Raw genomic sequence first — 15,000 nt, forward strand, 5'->3', positions numbered from 1 at the left:
TTATGAAACCCACACGCACACGCACACATTGACATTTATTTGTATAGATTAAGAATCTGGGTTCAGGGATTTAAATCAAACTTGGGAGACATATGTATAATGATTTAATAATGTGGGTAGAGGCATATCTTGCGACGTCGAAGAGTGCCCTTCTAGTTTTATGACATCCTGAGTGCCTTCGTTTTGACGTCATGATTGCATACATATAATACTACATAAAATCGGTATGAAAAATTTTGAGTCATCTCGGGATAAATTGGTCCACAGAAATAAATTGATGTCATGATTGGTTACGTTGTTTGGTAGCCATATTGGTGTTATTTTTTTTTTTTAAAAACCTTCAAAAATCTTCTCTGAAATCCATGAGGAACAAAACATTCACACATATGACGTCATAGGTCCCATGATTTGGCAGCCATATTGGATTTATCCTAAAACGTATAAATATCTTCTCCTGAATGGCTGGACAGATCGAGTGGAAACTTCACCCACATGTTCCCAAACCTTGGAGACACCAGGGTATTCATGACTAATTGATATTTTTTACATGGTCTGGCAGCTATATTGGATTGAGCAAAAATCTTTTCAAAAATTATTTCTCTTGAACTGCTTCATTGATCGGTGTGAAACTTCTTATATATTATTTCCGAGTTTGTGGTTTCGTGTCGCGCTATCTTCGACTTTGTTCTGCGCTCGAGTAACGTGATATTCGGCTTACATTATCTCAAAGACCATATGAGGTGCATGGTACAAAAAAAGTAAATAAAATGGTTCTGAAACAGTGAAATCATATTCCACTTACTGCATTAAAGTAAAATTACTACTGATACTCTGCATCAGTTCCTTTCCCAAACACACCCACCCCAACATGTCGTGCAGAGCGCGGGTTATGCTAGTCACAATTATGATGGAGTAATGATGGGGAACACACCTTTTCAATTTCAACTTGATTGGACGCATGGTCTGGCAGCCATAATTATTTAATTACTTTGATGTGGGGTTTTTTTTAAATTATTTTTTTAGTATGGCTCAGTTGGCTGCTCTTGGATGGGTTTGAGGGGAGAGGAGTAGCAGCTGAAACCCGAATCCTATCCAGGTTCCTCCTGATGACTTCATCGTTGCTTTTTGCTTGTTTGGGTTCCTTCTGATTACTCCAATGAAGGATTGTACCTATTTGGTCTTCCATTTGATTTGAATTGAATTTATTTCAATCCCATTCTGAATTCAGTTGAATACTAAAAACGCCATGGGTCCGGGTCAGGTGTCCGATCAAAGTGGGGTTGCATTAAAGCAGGACATCTTGGTACTCGGTAATTGCCAGCAGTTATAAAGTGGCAGTTCTAGTTATGCCTATTAATTACATAACAAACCAGTATACAAACACTACACAAAATTCATTGCACAAATCTGCACAAACAACACCCAAAACAATTCTAAGTCTGGCGAGGGTCTGCAATCTCTACTTGCTCTTTTTTTTTTTGTTGTGGAAGCAATGTTTTTTTTTTTCATCACAATCATCTGAACTCATTGCAATTAAATTATCCTTTCACCTCGTAATCCATGTTTATACCTTCACCTTATTTTGACTTTTGCGAATGAGAGAAGATAACCAGTAATGGTTGCTTTCTCTGTAAAACCCCTTGGTGTGCAAAAAAGCATTAGAAAAAACACTTGTCCTGTTCTTTTAAAGCTTTGTACTAATATTTCTATGGATCATCTATCTATTGAAAATTGATTCTCTTTTTTTTGTGAGAAAAATAAAAAGAGTGCATGCGGGATGTTAATCGTATTCTCTGCTCAAGTTGTGCAATTGATCTGTCCTCAAAGCAGTAGGCTGTTAGGACGCTACAGAAAATTTGAAGTGTTGAAAAGTACAGCAGTGCCAGACATGTGTAGGCAGAGCCATGTGTGATTAGAACTGCATGCCAAGACAGCTGGATGCAATAACGTCTGCTCATGCTTGCTAAGCTTGGCCTTCCTATGTGCCTGAAACACCCAAAACTTACCTGCCCCATGTAGTTGTAGATGGTTTGCTGTTTTCTGGAGATGTGGAGTTTTTGACTTGCTATGTCTTATTTTCCCAGGTGTTTGGTTTGCAAGCTGATCTTCGGTGTATTTTCACTGGCATGTCCACACCCACCATCCCAATTGTGCCTCCGTTTAGCATGGTGTTCTCTTTCCGGCAGATGCAACTGCCTGTTTACTGGTAAGAGTTATCTACTCATTTAGGTGGAAAGGCACCAATATTTTCATGATGTTTTACCTTTAATTTTGAAACGTGTTATTGGGTCCTTGTACTGCAGAAGATGAAATTGTCAGGAATTTTCACTGCCTTGTTTTTATTTTATTTTTTTGTACATCTTGTCGAGGCTCGTATGAGAGCAAACGCACAACGCACAGCAAGGGGGGCATGAGACAAGAGGGACAGGAGTGGGAAGGACAAAACAGTGGGGAACAGAGACATGAGGAGATCTGTGGAAGGGAGAGGGATGGGGTGGGGAACATGGGGGTACACAAGATTACAGGGACTTTCAGGAAGGACACCAGGGAATGTGAAGGAGGTGGGTTTGGGGTGGATTAACGGGGGTAGAAAAGATCGATGATTTGGATGGGGGATGATAAGAGGTGGTGGTGAACAGCTGTTTTGAAGGCCTGGAGGGAAGAATGTGATTGAACAGAGTGAGGGAGTTTATTCCAAAGGTGGGAAAAAAGAGGAATGAAAGAGTGAAGGTGAGCAGTGATTGGTGATTTTGGTAGTTTTACCAGAAGGGGGTTGGCGGACCTTGAGCACCCTGTGGAAATATGGTGGGGACTAATTGCACACATAGCAGTGGCGGGGGGGGGCGAGACCAGAGAGGAGATGGTCGAAGACAGAAAGACCACCGACGTGCCTGCGGTGAGAGAGTGAGAGGCCCAAAGATTCAGCCTCATCGCGGCGATGCCAATTATCCGAAATGCCTTGGTTTCCACAGCGTCAAGCCGAGAAAAGTGGGAGGCAGGAGCACCAGCCTAGAGGGTAGAGCAGTACTCCATCAGGTTGCAGACGAAACTTTGTATGTAGTCAGGAGTTCAGGTGGGCCGAGGAAGGACTTTGCATGGCGGAGGATTCCCAGTCGGCGACTGGCTTTGGAGGCCAGGCTGGAAATGTGGCTTTCCCAGGAAAGATCATGGCAGATAATGAGACCCAGAAGTTTGAAAGAAAGGACTTCTTTCAGAGGATTGTTGAGAAAGTAGATGGGGGTGTTGGGGGGGGGGGGGTTCCAAATGGTCCTTTCGGAGAGACAGAGTGAGAGTGAGAGATTTGTCAGGATTGAAAGACATGTTCCACGTGTTGGACCAGTTTGTGATTTTACCCAGATCTGCAGTGAGCGAAGAAGCTTGTAACAGCTTCTTCTTTAAAATGTAACAGCTCAGATGGTGCTGTTTGTAGCAAGATGGTGATTTACACTAAGATGCGCTGAATGTTTCCATTGTGTAATGTCTGCATGTGGCGACCTGGTAATTACTGGATACATCAATAGATTATACACGGCAAGTTGGGGGTGACAAAAAATGGCTTGGTGGGAATCAAAACCGGGTTATTTATTTATTAGACTTGATGGGAAGTGATACTACGTGTGGAATCCTGGAGGATGGTGACGTGTCTTTCAGTGAGAGAAAGCTCATGACGTCACACAGCCAATTGACTCGAGGGATACATTGCGTATCGGTTGCCACTCACTCCAGGTGTGTGTGTGTGTGTGTGTGTGTGTGTGTGTGTGTGTGTGTGTGTGTGTGTGTGTGTGTGTGTGTGTGTGTGTGTGTGTGTGTGTGTGTGTGTGTGTGTGTGTGTGTGTGTGTGTGTGTGTGTGTGTTCCATTACCAATCCTCTTGTAGAGTGCTTGCCAAGAGGCTTAAGCAATCAAGCAAACACCACAACGAAACGCTGGCTGCTTGGGAACTGAACAGACTGCGTGTGTTCCATTATGAATAAGCTTTCTATCGCTTGCCAAGCCATCCGTTCCTTATCAACAGTGTCGAATGGTGGAATACTTGTTTTGAGTGCTGAAGCCACTTGGGGAGCGCTCTTCAAGAGACTTTGGTAACAAACTGAATCCATCCCAGGTCAAACAGTCTGTGCGTCAATCCTTGCGAGTGGAATGGAAGCAAAACATTGCGTTTTTAAAATGAATAGAACTTTCCATCCAATACGAATTTTGACGATACTAAAATGGGACTGTGGCTTTTCACAAACAGAATGGGTCAAACCCATGAAATCCGGGTCACTTGCCATCTATGATAGATGTTAGTGTTTTTATTATGTAATCGATAAGGGATGGTGTCATGGGGAATGACGTGTTACATTGGTGAGACATCCTGTGAAGCTATAATACAGTACGTATAGTACCGTATGTTTAAAGTGCACATGTTGAGATGTCCTGCGAAACTATGTTTATCCCGCAAAGCTACAATACTCGTACAGCAAACATGTCATGTTTGCAGCTCATGGAAGATATGTTTTTTTGTGGAGTACAGTACAGTTATTGCACTGCAGTACAGCAACAGTAACCATACGTACACCCAGCTGCTTTGCACATGGCTCATGAAAGATATGTTTTCGAACTGTTATGCTCACGGATCGTGAAAACTGCGAATACGTGAGGCAATTTCCCGTGAATGTAGGAGTATCTCGCAAATTAGCAACCATGAATATGCAGAACTCACGAATGTTGGAACCCCACAAGTGTGTGTGTGTGCGTGTGCGTGTGCGTGTGCGTGCGTGCGTGCTTGCGCGCGCATATGTATATATTGTAGATTTCCGCCGGTTCGGCGTGCGCACGACCTTTTCAGCCCAATCCCGGCCGGGCGTTCACCGAACGCGACAATCTAGTCGTAGCTTCCGGACAAACGCTGAAACCCAGCTACGGGTGTTTTAATACACTATAAACCAGTCAACTATTCTGTCCATGCGCTACAGGGTCAATCGCCGAATTATCGATATACCTAACTATTCGCGCGGACAGAAATGCCGGGAGTTTATACCCCGACGGGGCCTGCACTTAAGAGGCTTAAGCGGCTTAAGCGGCTCGTTCCATATGCGAATGCCGAGCGGTTTTAATTCGCCACATCCCGTCGGACCAGATTATTTTATCGGCTTTGTAATCAGCCAGCTAATTTCCCGAATGCATCATGGCAGTCAATGGAGAAAGTGACGCAACGAGCCGGTTGACATTCAAACAACATGGTGTTTATTTTCACCCAGCACGTAAGGAGTTAATGGGGGAATAGGGGACAAGACACGAGCAAAAGCCTACAGCCGATGTCTATTTTGCAATGTACATACAGGCACTTAACAACGATTCTACTTAAGGACAAGGCGCCACAGACCTTCATGCAAACCCAAGAAAGAAAGAACCGGGCTCGTGAGCCTTTAATGCACTCAGGGCTGGGATGACCGGAATAGGCCCTGAGAGACCGGGCAGGTTACCTCGTCACCCTTGTGGTGACTCGATGGGTTTTTAACGGCGACCCCTCGTGTCTCCGTTCGGCCCTGTGCATCGCGAATGCGCCAATCGCTTAGGCGGTTTGATGAGCAGCTTGTACGGTGGTTCTCGGTCATCCGGCCTTCACTGTGGCCTGGCTGAGCCGACGATGCGCTGGAGGAGTGAACGGGTCTCGACCCCGGCTTCCTGGTTTCGCTGGCGAACCTTCCAGCGAACGGACTCCACTGCTCTCGCCAGCTCCCACAGGCTCTCCAACCCTTCCACTCCGAACTCCAATGGCTCAACTCCTGCCGGTGGCTCGGCGTCTCTCCAACGGCTCTCAACTAACCGCTCTCCAACCCAACCAACACTCTTTGTCGGCGAGCGAACGCGGCCCTTTATAGCCCCAAGGGGAGGGGCCGTGGTGGACTTTGCCACCCGAAATCAGCGCCCTCCCCCTTTTCACCTTTGAACCTTCACCCAGGCTGGATCCGCCCCGATCAAATGCGGACGTGGTGGAAATCGCCATCAAACGCGGACGTGTTCGTTGAGTTGTTATTGTTGTTGTTATTGTTAAAATAAAAGATAGAGAAAGAATAACGGCTAACTCAAAGATGCACAGCTCGGCACACGAATAATTTCCTTTATACTTCGGTGGGGAAATCTAACCTGGAACACACACTTACCGAAATAACTGACCTCTGGGGAACCTGACTGGTGTTCTGTGAATTTCCACAACCGTAACAATATACATGTAAATATGTATACATATATGTAAATGTATATATATATATATATATATATATATATATATATATATATATATATATATATATATATATATATATATATCAAAATCAATAAAAAGATCGAAAAAAAATCAATCAAGTGTTGCACTTGTCGGTTGCTTTGCTTTCACCCTTCTGTCCAGTTCATCCCAAAGCAGCTCGATGGGGTTTAAGTCTGGAGACTGTGCTGGCCATTCCATGATTTTAAGCCTACCGTCTTGTTCTTTTCTTCAAAGGTAGTTCTGACATTGCCTGGTGGTATGTTTTGGGTCGTTATCTTGCTGTAGGATGAACCCCTGACCAACTAGTCGTAGACAAGAGGGTATTGCATGGCGCTGCAAAATGCAGTGGTAGCCCTTTTGGTTCAGGGTGCCAGTCACTCTGTGCAAGTCGCCGACTCTGGTTCCAGCAAAGGAGCCCCAGATCATCATGCCTCCTCCTCCATGTTTTACAGTTGGTGTCATACACTGAGGAACCTTCCTTTTGCCTACTCGACGGGGTACAAAAACCCTGCGTGATGAACCGAAGATTTCAAATTTTGATTCATCGGTCCATAAGACCTTCTTCCAGTTTTCATGAGTCTACTGGCGGTGCTTCATGGCCCAGGCAAGCCTCTTTTTCTTATTTTGCCATCTTAGCAATGGCTTTCTTACTGCCACTCGACCTGTCAAACCTGCAGCTCGAAGTCTTCTCTTCACAGTTGAAACTGAGACTTCCTTACTTCGACCAGTGTTGAGCTGTGCTTGAAGCTGCTGTTCTGTGAGACGCCTATCACTCAAGTTGTTGACTCTCAGAAACTTGTCTTCTAATTGTGTTGTGGCTTTGGTTCTGCCAGACCTCTTCCTGTCAGAGTTTCCTCCAGTTTCCAAGTGCCTTTTGATGGTGTAGGAAACTGTACTCACTGACACCTTGGCTTCTTTGCAATTTCTCTAAAGGAAAGACCAACATTTTTAAGGGTTATGATGGTCTGTCTGTCTTCCTTTGTTGATTGTCTTTTTCTCGCCATTATGATAGCTATATACTACCTCCCGCAGTGCAATATTGTCCAATTAATGCTTCAGAGGGTGAAGCAACACAGTCTGTTCCAGTTTTATGCTTCTACAGTTTTACTCCTCAGTTCCTTGAACAGCTCAGCTCTTCCATTCAGCCTGACTCTGCGACTGGTCAATGGTATCCAGTGTCCCTTGAGAGAAAAAATTCTTCTTCAACCTCTGTTGAGTTTCAAGACATCCACTGGCAACATCAAGGGCGGTGGTCTTGAAGGCACTCCACAACTCTTCAGGATCTCCCAAAGCACCCAGACCCCCCAAATTTCCATTCAGCTGGTTCGCAAACTCTTCAGCTACTCTCTCATCCTTGAGCTTGCCAACATCTGGCCTAGGCTGGGATGGTACCATTCTCCTGGATTTTTGTTGTAACTTAAGAGTTGCTACAACAAGCCGGTGGTCAGTATTGAGGAACTGAGCACTCTGGTAGACCCTGCAGTTCTGGATCATCATCCAGTGACCATCAACGAGCACATGGTCAATCTCCTTTGCCACACCGCCAGCATTGGAATTCCAAGTCCAGCGATGTGCCTATGGGCGCTGAAACCCTGAACGAGTCACTCTAAGTCCGTGACGTCTTGCAAAGTCAAGGAACTCGGTGCTGTTCTGGTTCACAGTTCCAGACCCATGGGGACAACACACGTCTCATAACCATCCCTATCAGTTCCATTTCATGCATTGAAATCCCCCAAGACTAAAAGTGTATCTCATCTGGGGCACTGATCAACCACAGACTCGAGCGTGGCGTAGAATGCATCCTTCACGGTGAGATCACTCACCTCAGTCGGAGCATAAACAGAGACCAGGAAAATGACACCCAAGGAGCGACGAATCCTTAGTCTCATCATATGCTCATTGACCGGTGTTACCTCAATTATCATTGGGGTCAGCTTATTGGACACAGTTGCAGCAACTCCTTGGGCATGGTAACCATCAGAGTGACCAGACCAACAGTATGTGTCACCACCCGTCCTGATCTCGCCACAATCCTGTCTCCGAACCTCAGATAGTGTTGCAATACTGGTGTCCAAACGCTTGAGCTCGTATGATAACAGAGACAGGTGTTCATCCTCTCTAGGGGAAAGGACATTCCAGGCACCCAGCCGAAGGAGACCGCCGTCTGGTGGACGATGCCTCAACACCACTCCGAAACACTCTCCTTCAATCTGACCTGGGAATGTTACCCCGTGGTTTCCCTCCGATCATCAAAGATTGGGGGGCCCGAAGGCTTTGCCCTAATCCCGTCATCCGGTGAGCTGCTCTGCGAAGGGAAGTCGCACAGGAGTTACCCCCACGGAGTGGGTTTTCAGATTTTTTTCTGCTTATAGAGTGTTTTGCGGAATGAAGGGTTTTACAGTGGCCGGAGTGCAAATCCTGCCACCAACCTTCTCATAAGAAGTAACCCAACTGCGGGAGGACGTCCGCAGACACAGCTGGGCACTAGATATGGATGGCCGTTGGCTCACAAGGAGCTCCTCCACCCTTTGACAGGTTTTGTTTTTAATCCTGCTGGGTGTCCATATCCAAACACCCTCCTCACCAGGAAACCTGGTGGAGGAGACTGTTTAGTCGTCGACAAACCAACCATGGAACAGGTTCGTACAGGTTTACATGATACCTGCAGCAAGTCACAGATCTGATCTGGCCTGACCTGACAATAAATACATCATGATCACTGAAGAGGTCCCTCCACCCTCTCTGACATTTTTGAGTAATATTCTGCATTGACGTTGCAACTTTGTATATAGTGTATGTATGAAACGTTGTATATTGTGATGTTGTATATAGTGTATGTATGAAAAAGTTTTAAAATATAAAAAACTCATTGGGTAGCCTGGTGCATCGGTCCTATAAAAAATTCTTTGGAATTGCTCAAATGGCTGCAATAGGGATTTAACAAGGACAAGCTGATAAGATGCAATGCTGTGGTCATGAACCGCATACTTTGTGCTGCTCAGCCTGCTTTAAGTCTCCACCCGGCTACCCGGATGTCAGAGCCATTCGTGGTTTTCTTCGGCAAGAAAGAGGAAAGAATTCTTTGGTCCATCACTGAAAATCCCATAACAAGAACCATTTGGACCTGCGTATGAGCCTCCGCCTTGTTTGGGACTTTGCTGGGCTTAGTGAAGCGTAATGCTGTGTGGTTGGAAAGGCCTTGTGCAGCATTACAGTGCTCGTTGAGATTGCCTTTTCAGGTGTTAAAATAGGGGATGGAAAGGTTATTTTAAGAAGTTAATGATAGAAAAGTTCCTTGAAGAGTTTGGTTAGAGAAGCGATTTGATCATTTCAGCTTTGTGGATCGGGATGCCATGTGATCTGTTGAATTTTGTGGTTATAGAGGCCATTTTAGGGTTTGGTCTTGGTGGTTAAAATAGTAATCTGTGGATTTAGACCAAGTGATTCATTCTGCCGTTGCCCAAAGGGAGGGGGGGAGGACAGTGAGGTTTGTGCAATTGATGGTTGGAGAAGCCTCCTCATGATGTTGGCTTTGTGGTTTTCAAGATCTCTGAAAATTTTAACTTCTTGATGATATAAGCCACGTGGTGAGAGAAGACGCGTGAGGACTTAGACGTGTTAAAATGGTCATCTAAAAATTTTAACTTAAATTGTGTTTAAACTGGTCGTGTCAAAATGTAAACCTGGTGGTTAAACAAGGCATGTAAAAATGAAAACTTTGTCATAATGCAAGCCATATAATTATCTGGACTTTGTGGTTATAAAAGCTGTCTAATTGTTTAGAATTTCTGCTTTTAGATTGGTCATCAATTTGTGGTTGGAGAAGCCATTTGATGATTTTGAATCGGTGGTTAAAACTGGTTGTCATTTGATGGTTACAGAAGCTATTTGAGTCGAGAGAATCGGTGGTTTGGAGGATCCTCATCAGTGTGAAATTGGGTTGTTTTAATCTCAAAGGCATACAAAATGTTCGGTGATATGCTTGGAAAAACTCATTCAGGGTTTAATGTAACAAGAGCCTCTTTACGTTGGTAAGGCACTAGGAAATATTCAAGAATGATGCTAAAGCTTTTGTTCAGGAAGTGAATTGGACAGTTGGACAAATGAATACAAAAACCATGTACAACTGATAATCACTGAAGAGGTCTCTATATAATACCCTCTCTGACATTTTTGAGGAATATTCTTCATTGACGTTGCTACTTTGTTCAAAGAATGCATTTGCTGCTTTGTTTGTGTTTTATTTTTTTTCTCCTCCTCCTCATTCATAATGTCTTCCTTTGCGTCATGTCATTGCCACCAAGTATGTAATTGCAAGTACCGGTAACTTATCCAGTAGATGCAGCTGCATTAATATTGTTCGAGCTAGGAAATATGAATTCTGTATTATTGTGTGTTATGAAGCAATATAATTTCTTGCTGCATTCCATAGCATTAGCAAGTTCTCCAGCAGAGATGAGGATATTAAATAAAATAGCATTTGCTGAACGCAAACCTCATGTAAGTCCTCTTGGCAACAAATTGATACCCATGGCAATTGAAGTCTTGTTGCTAGTTAAAAAAAAAGAAAAAAGATGACGTCACTGTCGAGCTAATATCAAATTTACGTGGGAACGTTTCTCTTAGGTTTGTTTTCATCCAGATGTTTTTGCTCAAGTACCAGAAAATAGGAGATCCCCCCCCCCCACTCACTTCTCCGGAGAAAAGGCTCGTTAGTCACAAAGGGATCAATAATAAATACATCATGTGCACTTCTTAACACTTTTCATTTTTCAGAATGTCATTTATTTTCTGTTAACCTCAAAGACATTGATTATACATATCGATAGACCTTTAAGATCAAAGAAAGGATTCTTAAAAATCAAGATATTGATTTAGGTCCTGACAACTCCAATTCATTCTGTCATTGTGTTTGGGTGTGCCTGGACGTGTGTTTGCGCACATATGCAGTACATTTTTTCCAGAAGATTTAATCTCGGCACAATAATAAGAAAAAGTAGGTAAAGCAAAACCTCCCACTCTGAAAGCTCTGCACTCAAGTAACCGATGCGTCTCAAAGGGGAATTGAATTGTGTCGAGGGTGATATTTAGAGCATCTTAATGTGCAAAGATACCATAAGAAATAATATTTTGATAATTAATAAAGGGCATGTTTGGGGGGGGTGGAGAGGGTTGGGGTATTGTATCTGTTTGTGAAAACCTTTATAAAAGCTCTTCGACAAACTGATATCATTGTCTAACTAAGGTTATGAAGGCACCACATGGTAAATTATGGTGGGATGCCATTTTGAACGTTTATGGTGTCACGAGTGGTCGCAGTGTGTAATGAATGATGTTCTGATGATAGCTGATTTGGGAATCTGATGGATGATTCTGTTTTACAGGACTCGGCGGATCCTTCTTCCACTGTCTGAAGTTACAGCAGAGCTGCCCAGTTTGTGTGTGCATTTGACAAGAGCTGAGATGAGCCTTCTTGAGGCTGTCACTTGCAGCTGGGTCCGACCTGGCACTCCGGGGGGCCTGAAGGCGGCGGCCACCCCGTTGTTCCACGCTTTTGGCCACCCAGGTATGGGCCCACCCCAGCGTGGCCCCCGGAGCTTGTAGGGCCAAACCCGCATCTTTGCCAGGGCTTATGGTGTACCATTTGGTTTTAATTGGAGCAGAGAGCGCGAAGGCTCGGGACATGCCCTTGGGGATTGGAGAAAAGCTTTGCCAAAGTAATGCACATCACCATCTCGTGCTTTTTGTGTGTTTGCCTTTTTGTATGTGTGAACGTGACATTGAGAATGTCCCTGGCATGTTGAACTAATGGTTTCCAATTACTCGTTAGATGTTCAAGTAGTTGCAACTATTGTCATTTTATATTTGTGAACACTAAAGTTTTCATAAAGCATTGCGTCCCACATCCCATCACCTTTGTGAAAACACCATCGCCATGTTTTCGGCTTTTTAGTTGCTTTTACAATCCCCTGCTTTCTTATTAAACTTCTGCAAGTATAAGGGCTGATGGAAATAGGCAACAAGTCTCAGGGTTTGGGTTTTTTTTATTCCTGCTTTTGTAGTTTTATGTTAAAACCCAGAACCATGAGCCAAACCCTGCATCTGGCTGAGATTTGGAGTCACCCGACTCATCTCTGATTTCATACGAGATGTGTGCCCTTCCCTACGATTCCACCGAACCCTTCAGAAATGCTTTCTGCAATGTTTATTGCCTGCATTTGAGTTCTCACCCCTCACAACCTTTGTGTGCAAGCTGAGGACATTCAAAAAATGTGGTGCTTATCATGGCAGTTTTCAAGCCTTTGTGTTCGATTCTAGGTGAATAATTGATGTTTTGCAGACCTTCCTTGGTGGTATTGAGCTGCTTTAAGAGGTTTACTGCTTCATGTTGCAAATTTAAATTTTTGGGTTTTCAATGCTGCAAATTTCATGATTTCCATGCTGCGACCTGTGCTTTTGCAGAATGAAAGTTTGTTTTGTCAAGTCTCTTTCGTTCCATTTAAATGTTCAGATTTTCAAGTTTAAGTGTAAACGTTGGACACGGATTATAATTATGTTGATCTGTGTGGTTCTCATATTTGGAGTTCTTGGTCATCATTGCTGTGAATCTTAAACTTGAATGACTTCCTCTGCAGCTTGATGTTCCTGGGCATTTTAAAAGCTGTGACCCAATCCCCTTTGCTTGATTGATATTATTGTTTGGACATTGCTTGGGTTATGACAATATGTCCTGCAGGATAGAATGGGACAACCGAGTGGAAGGTTCCTTCAGAAGGACAGTGAGAACATTTTCGATTTGAAATGGCATCGATTCAAAATTGTGTATCCATATGCATATATATATATACATATATATGTATTTTAAATAAATAAATATATGTATTTTCATATATATGTATTTTAAATAAATAAATATATGTGTATATATATAGATATATATATATATATATGTATGTATATATATGTGTATATATATATGTATATATATATGTATATATATATGTATGTATATATATATATATGTATGTATATATATGTATGTATATATATATATATATATATATATATATATATATATATATACATATATATATATATATATATATATATATATATATATATATATATATATATATATATATATATAAAGCCTCCTCCCCTTCCTCTTCATTAAAAGTGTGGACCTCAAATATCCGGGGCCTTCGCTCAAACCTTTCAGATCTTTCCATACAGGTTGCCACTGACAAACCAGACATTATCTGCCTAACAGAAACTTTCCTCTCCCAAGACGTGTCTGACTCCCAAGTATCTCTCCCTGGCTACTCCCTCTTACGGTATGACAGACCTGAGCCTCGTCCTGGTGGAGGTGTTGCTCTCTTCATCAAAGACTCTATTCCTCACACTCCATGCACTGCTCTCACTCCCCCACACCCCCAGGAATACCTCTGGCTTTGGCTTCCCCTCCACTCCCACCTCATGTTTATATGTGTACTGTACCGTCCACCGAACAGTTATGACTCCATCTACATCTCACTATCTGAAAACATGGACCATCTTCTATCTTCTCATCCAAACTCTCTCTTCCTCTTATGTGGTGACTTCAATTGTCATCACGCCAGTTGGCTAGGTGTGGGTACCTCTCTCACCTGACATGGCACCTCAGCAAAAGCTTTCTGCGACTCATTGGGACTGACTCAATCGGTCAACTTCCCGACCCGGATCTCAACCAATGGTACTCCATCTCTTCTGGATCTGATTTTGACAAATTTCCCTGACAATATCTGCTGCTCTTCCTTCGCTCCAATTGGTTCTTCTGACCACGTCCTTGTTAAAGTGGACATCTCTCTGGCTGTTATCAGAGAACCACCTCACCGCCGTCGAGTCTGGCATTTCAATGAAGCCGACTGGCAGGGTCTCCGAGCAGCCATCAAACTTACAGACTGGTCTCCTATCACTACTTTCTCAAACATCAACTCATCCTGGGAATTCTTTCAAAGAAACTTGCTCTCCCTCATGCACAGATTTATCCCCTCTCGTGTTCAGTTGTCTTACCCTTCCTCCCGCCCTTGGTTTACTGAAGCTTGTGGCGAGGCAGTTGTCCTGAAACAACTTGCCTTTGCCTCATGGAAAGCAAACCCAACTGAGGGCAATCTCAGTTCTTTCCACAAAGCTAGGAACAAGTGTGTATCTACCCTCAGGAGAGCCAGAAAACAACATCTTTCTCATCTCAAATCTGAACTCTCAAACCTCTCTCCCTCCTCAAAATCCTGGTGGCGTTTAATCAAATCTGTTTCTGGTGTATGTTCCCCCTCCATCCCCTCCCTTACCTCAAATGGCCGCACTGCTGATTCCACACGTGATAAAGCTGAATGTCTAAACTCGGTGTTTGCAGCTAAATCTTGTGTCCTAAACCCATCACTATCTCCACCCACTTTACCCAGTCGCACCCAACTGTCCCTGGACTCTGTATCCTTTTCTCCTGACAAGGTGGAGAGCTTGCTTTCAAACCTCGAGTCAGATTCTGCAACCGGTCCAGACGGCATCAGCCCACGTGTCCTCAAAGCCTGCTCTTATGCTCTTGCTCACCCTCTCTCTGTTCTATTCACCCTCTCATTTGCCCAAGGTCATCTGCCATCTGCTTGGAAATCTGCTAACATCACTGCCCTGCATAAAAAAGGTGCAAAAACAGATCCATATAACGACAGACCAATCAGCCTTCTCCCAATCATCAGCAAGGTGATGGAATCC

General features: G+C 43.6%; 1 protein-coding gene across 5 annotated transcripts in view; it reads left to right on the forward strand.

The window, feature by feature from the left end:
* VPS13B (vacuolar protein sorting 13 homolog B) overlaps positions 1 to 15,000 on the forward strand; it is a 616,840-nt gene that overhangs the window by 203,950 nt on the left and 397,890 nt on the right. For all 5 annotated transcript variants that reach the window (XM_085896658.1, XM_085896654.1, XM_085896653.1 and 2 more), the window contains 2 exons: positions 2,085 to 2,206; positions 11,637 to 11,818. In XM_085896658.1, the coding sequence (XP_085752784.1) occupies positions 2,085 to 2,206; positions 11,637 to 11,818 (304 nt within the window). The remainder of the gene's footprint in view (positions 1 to 2,084; positions 2,207 to 11,636; positions 11,819 to 15,000) is intronic.

Source organism: Eptatretus burgeri, chromosome 9 (assembly GCF_056783735.1).
Source record: "Eptatretus burgeri isolate ZD-2024b chromosome 9, Ebu_testis_v1, whole genome shotgun sequence".
Classification (NCBI taxonomy): domain Eukaryota; kingdom Metazoa; phylum Chordata; class Myxini; order Myxiniformes; family Myxinidae; genus Eptatretus; species Eptatretus burgeri.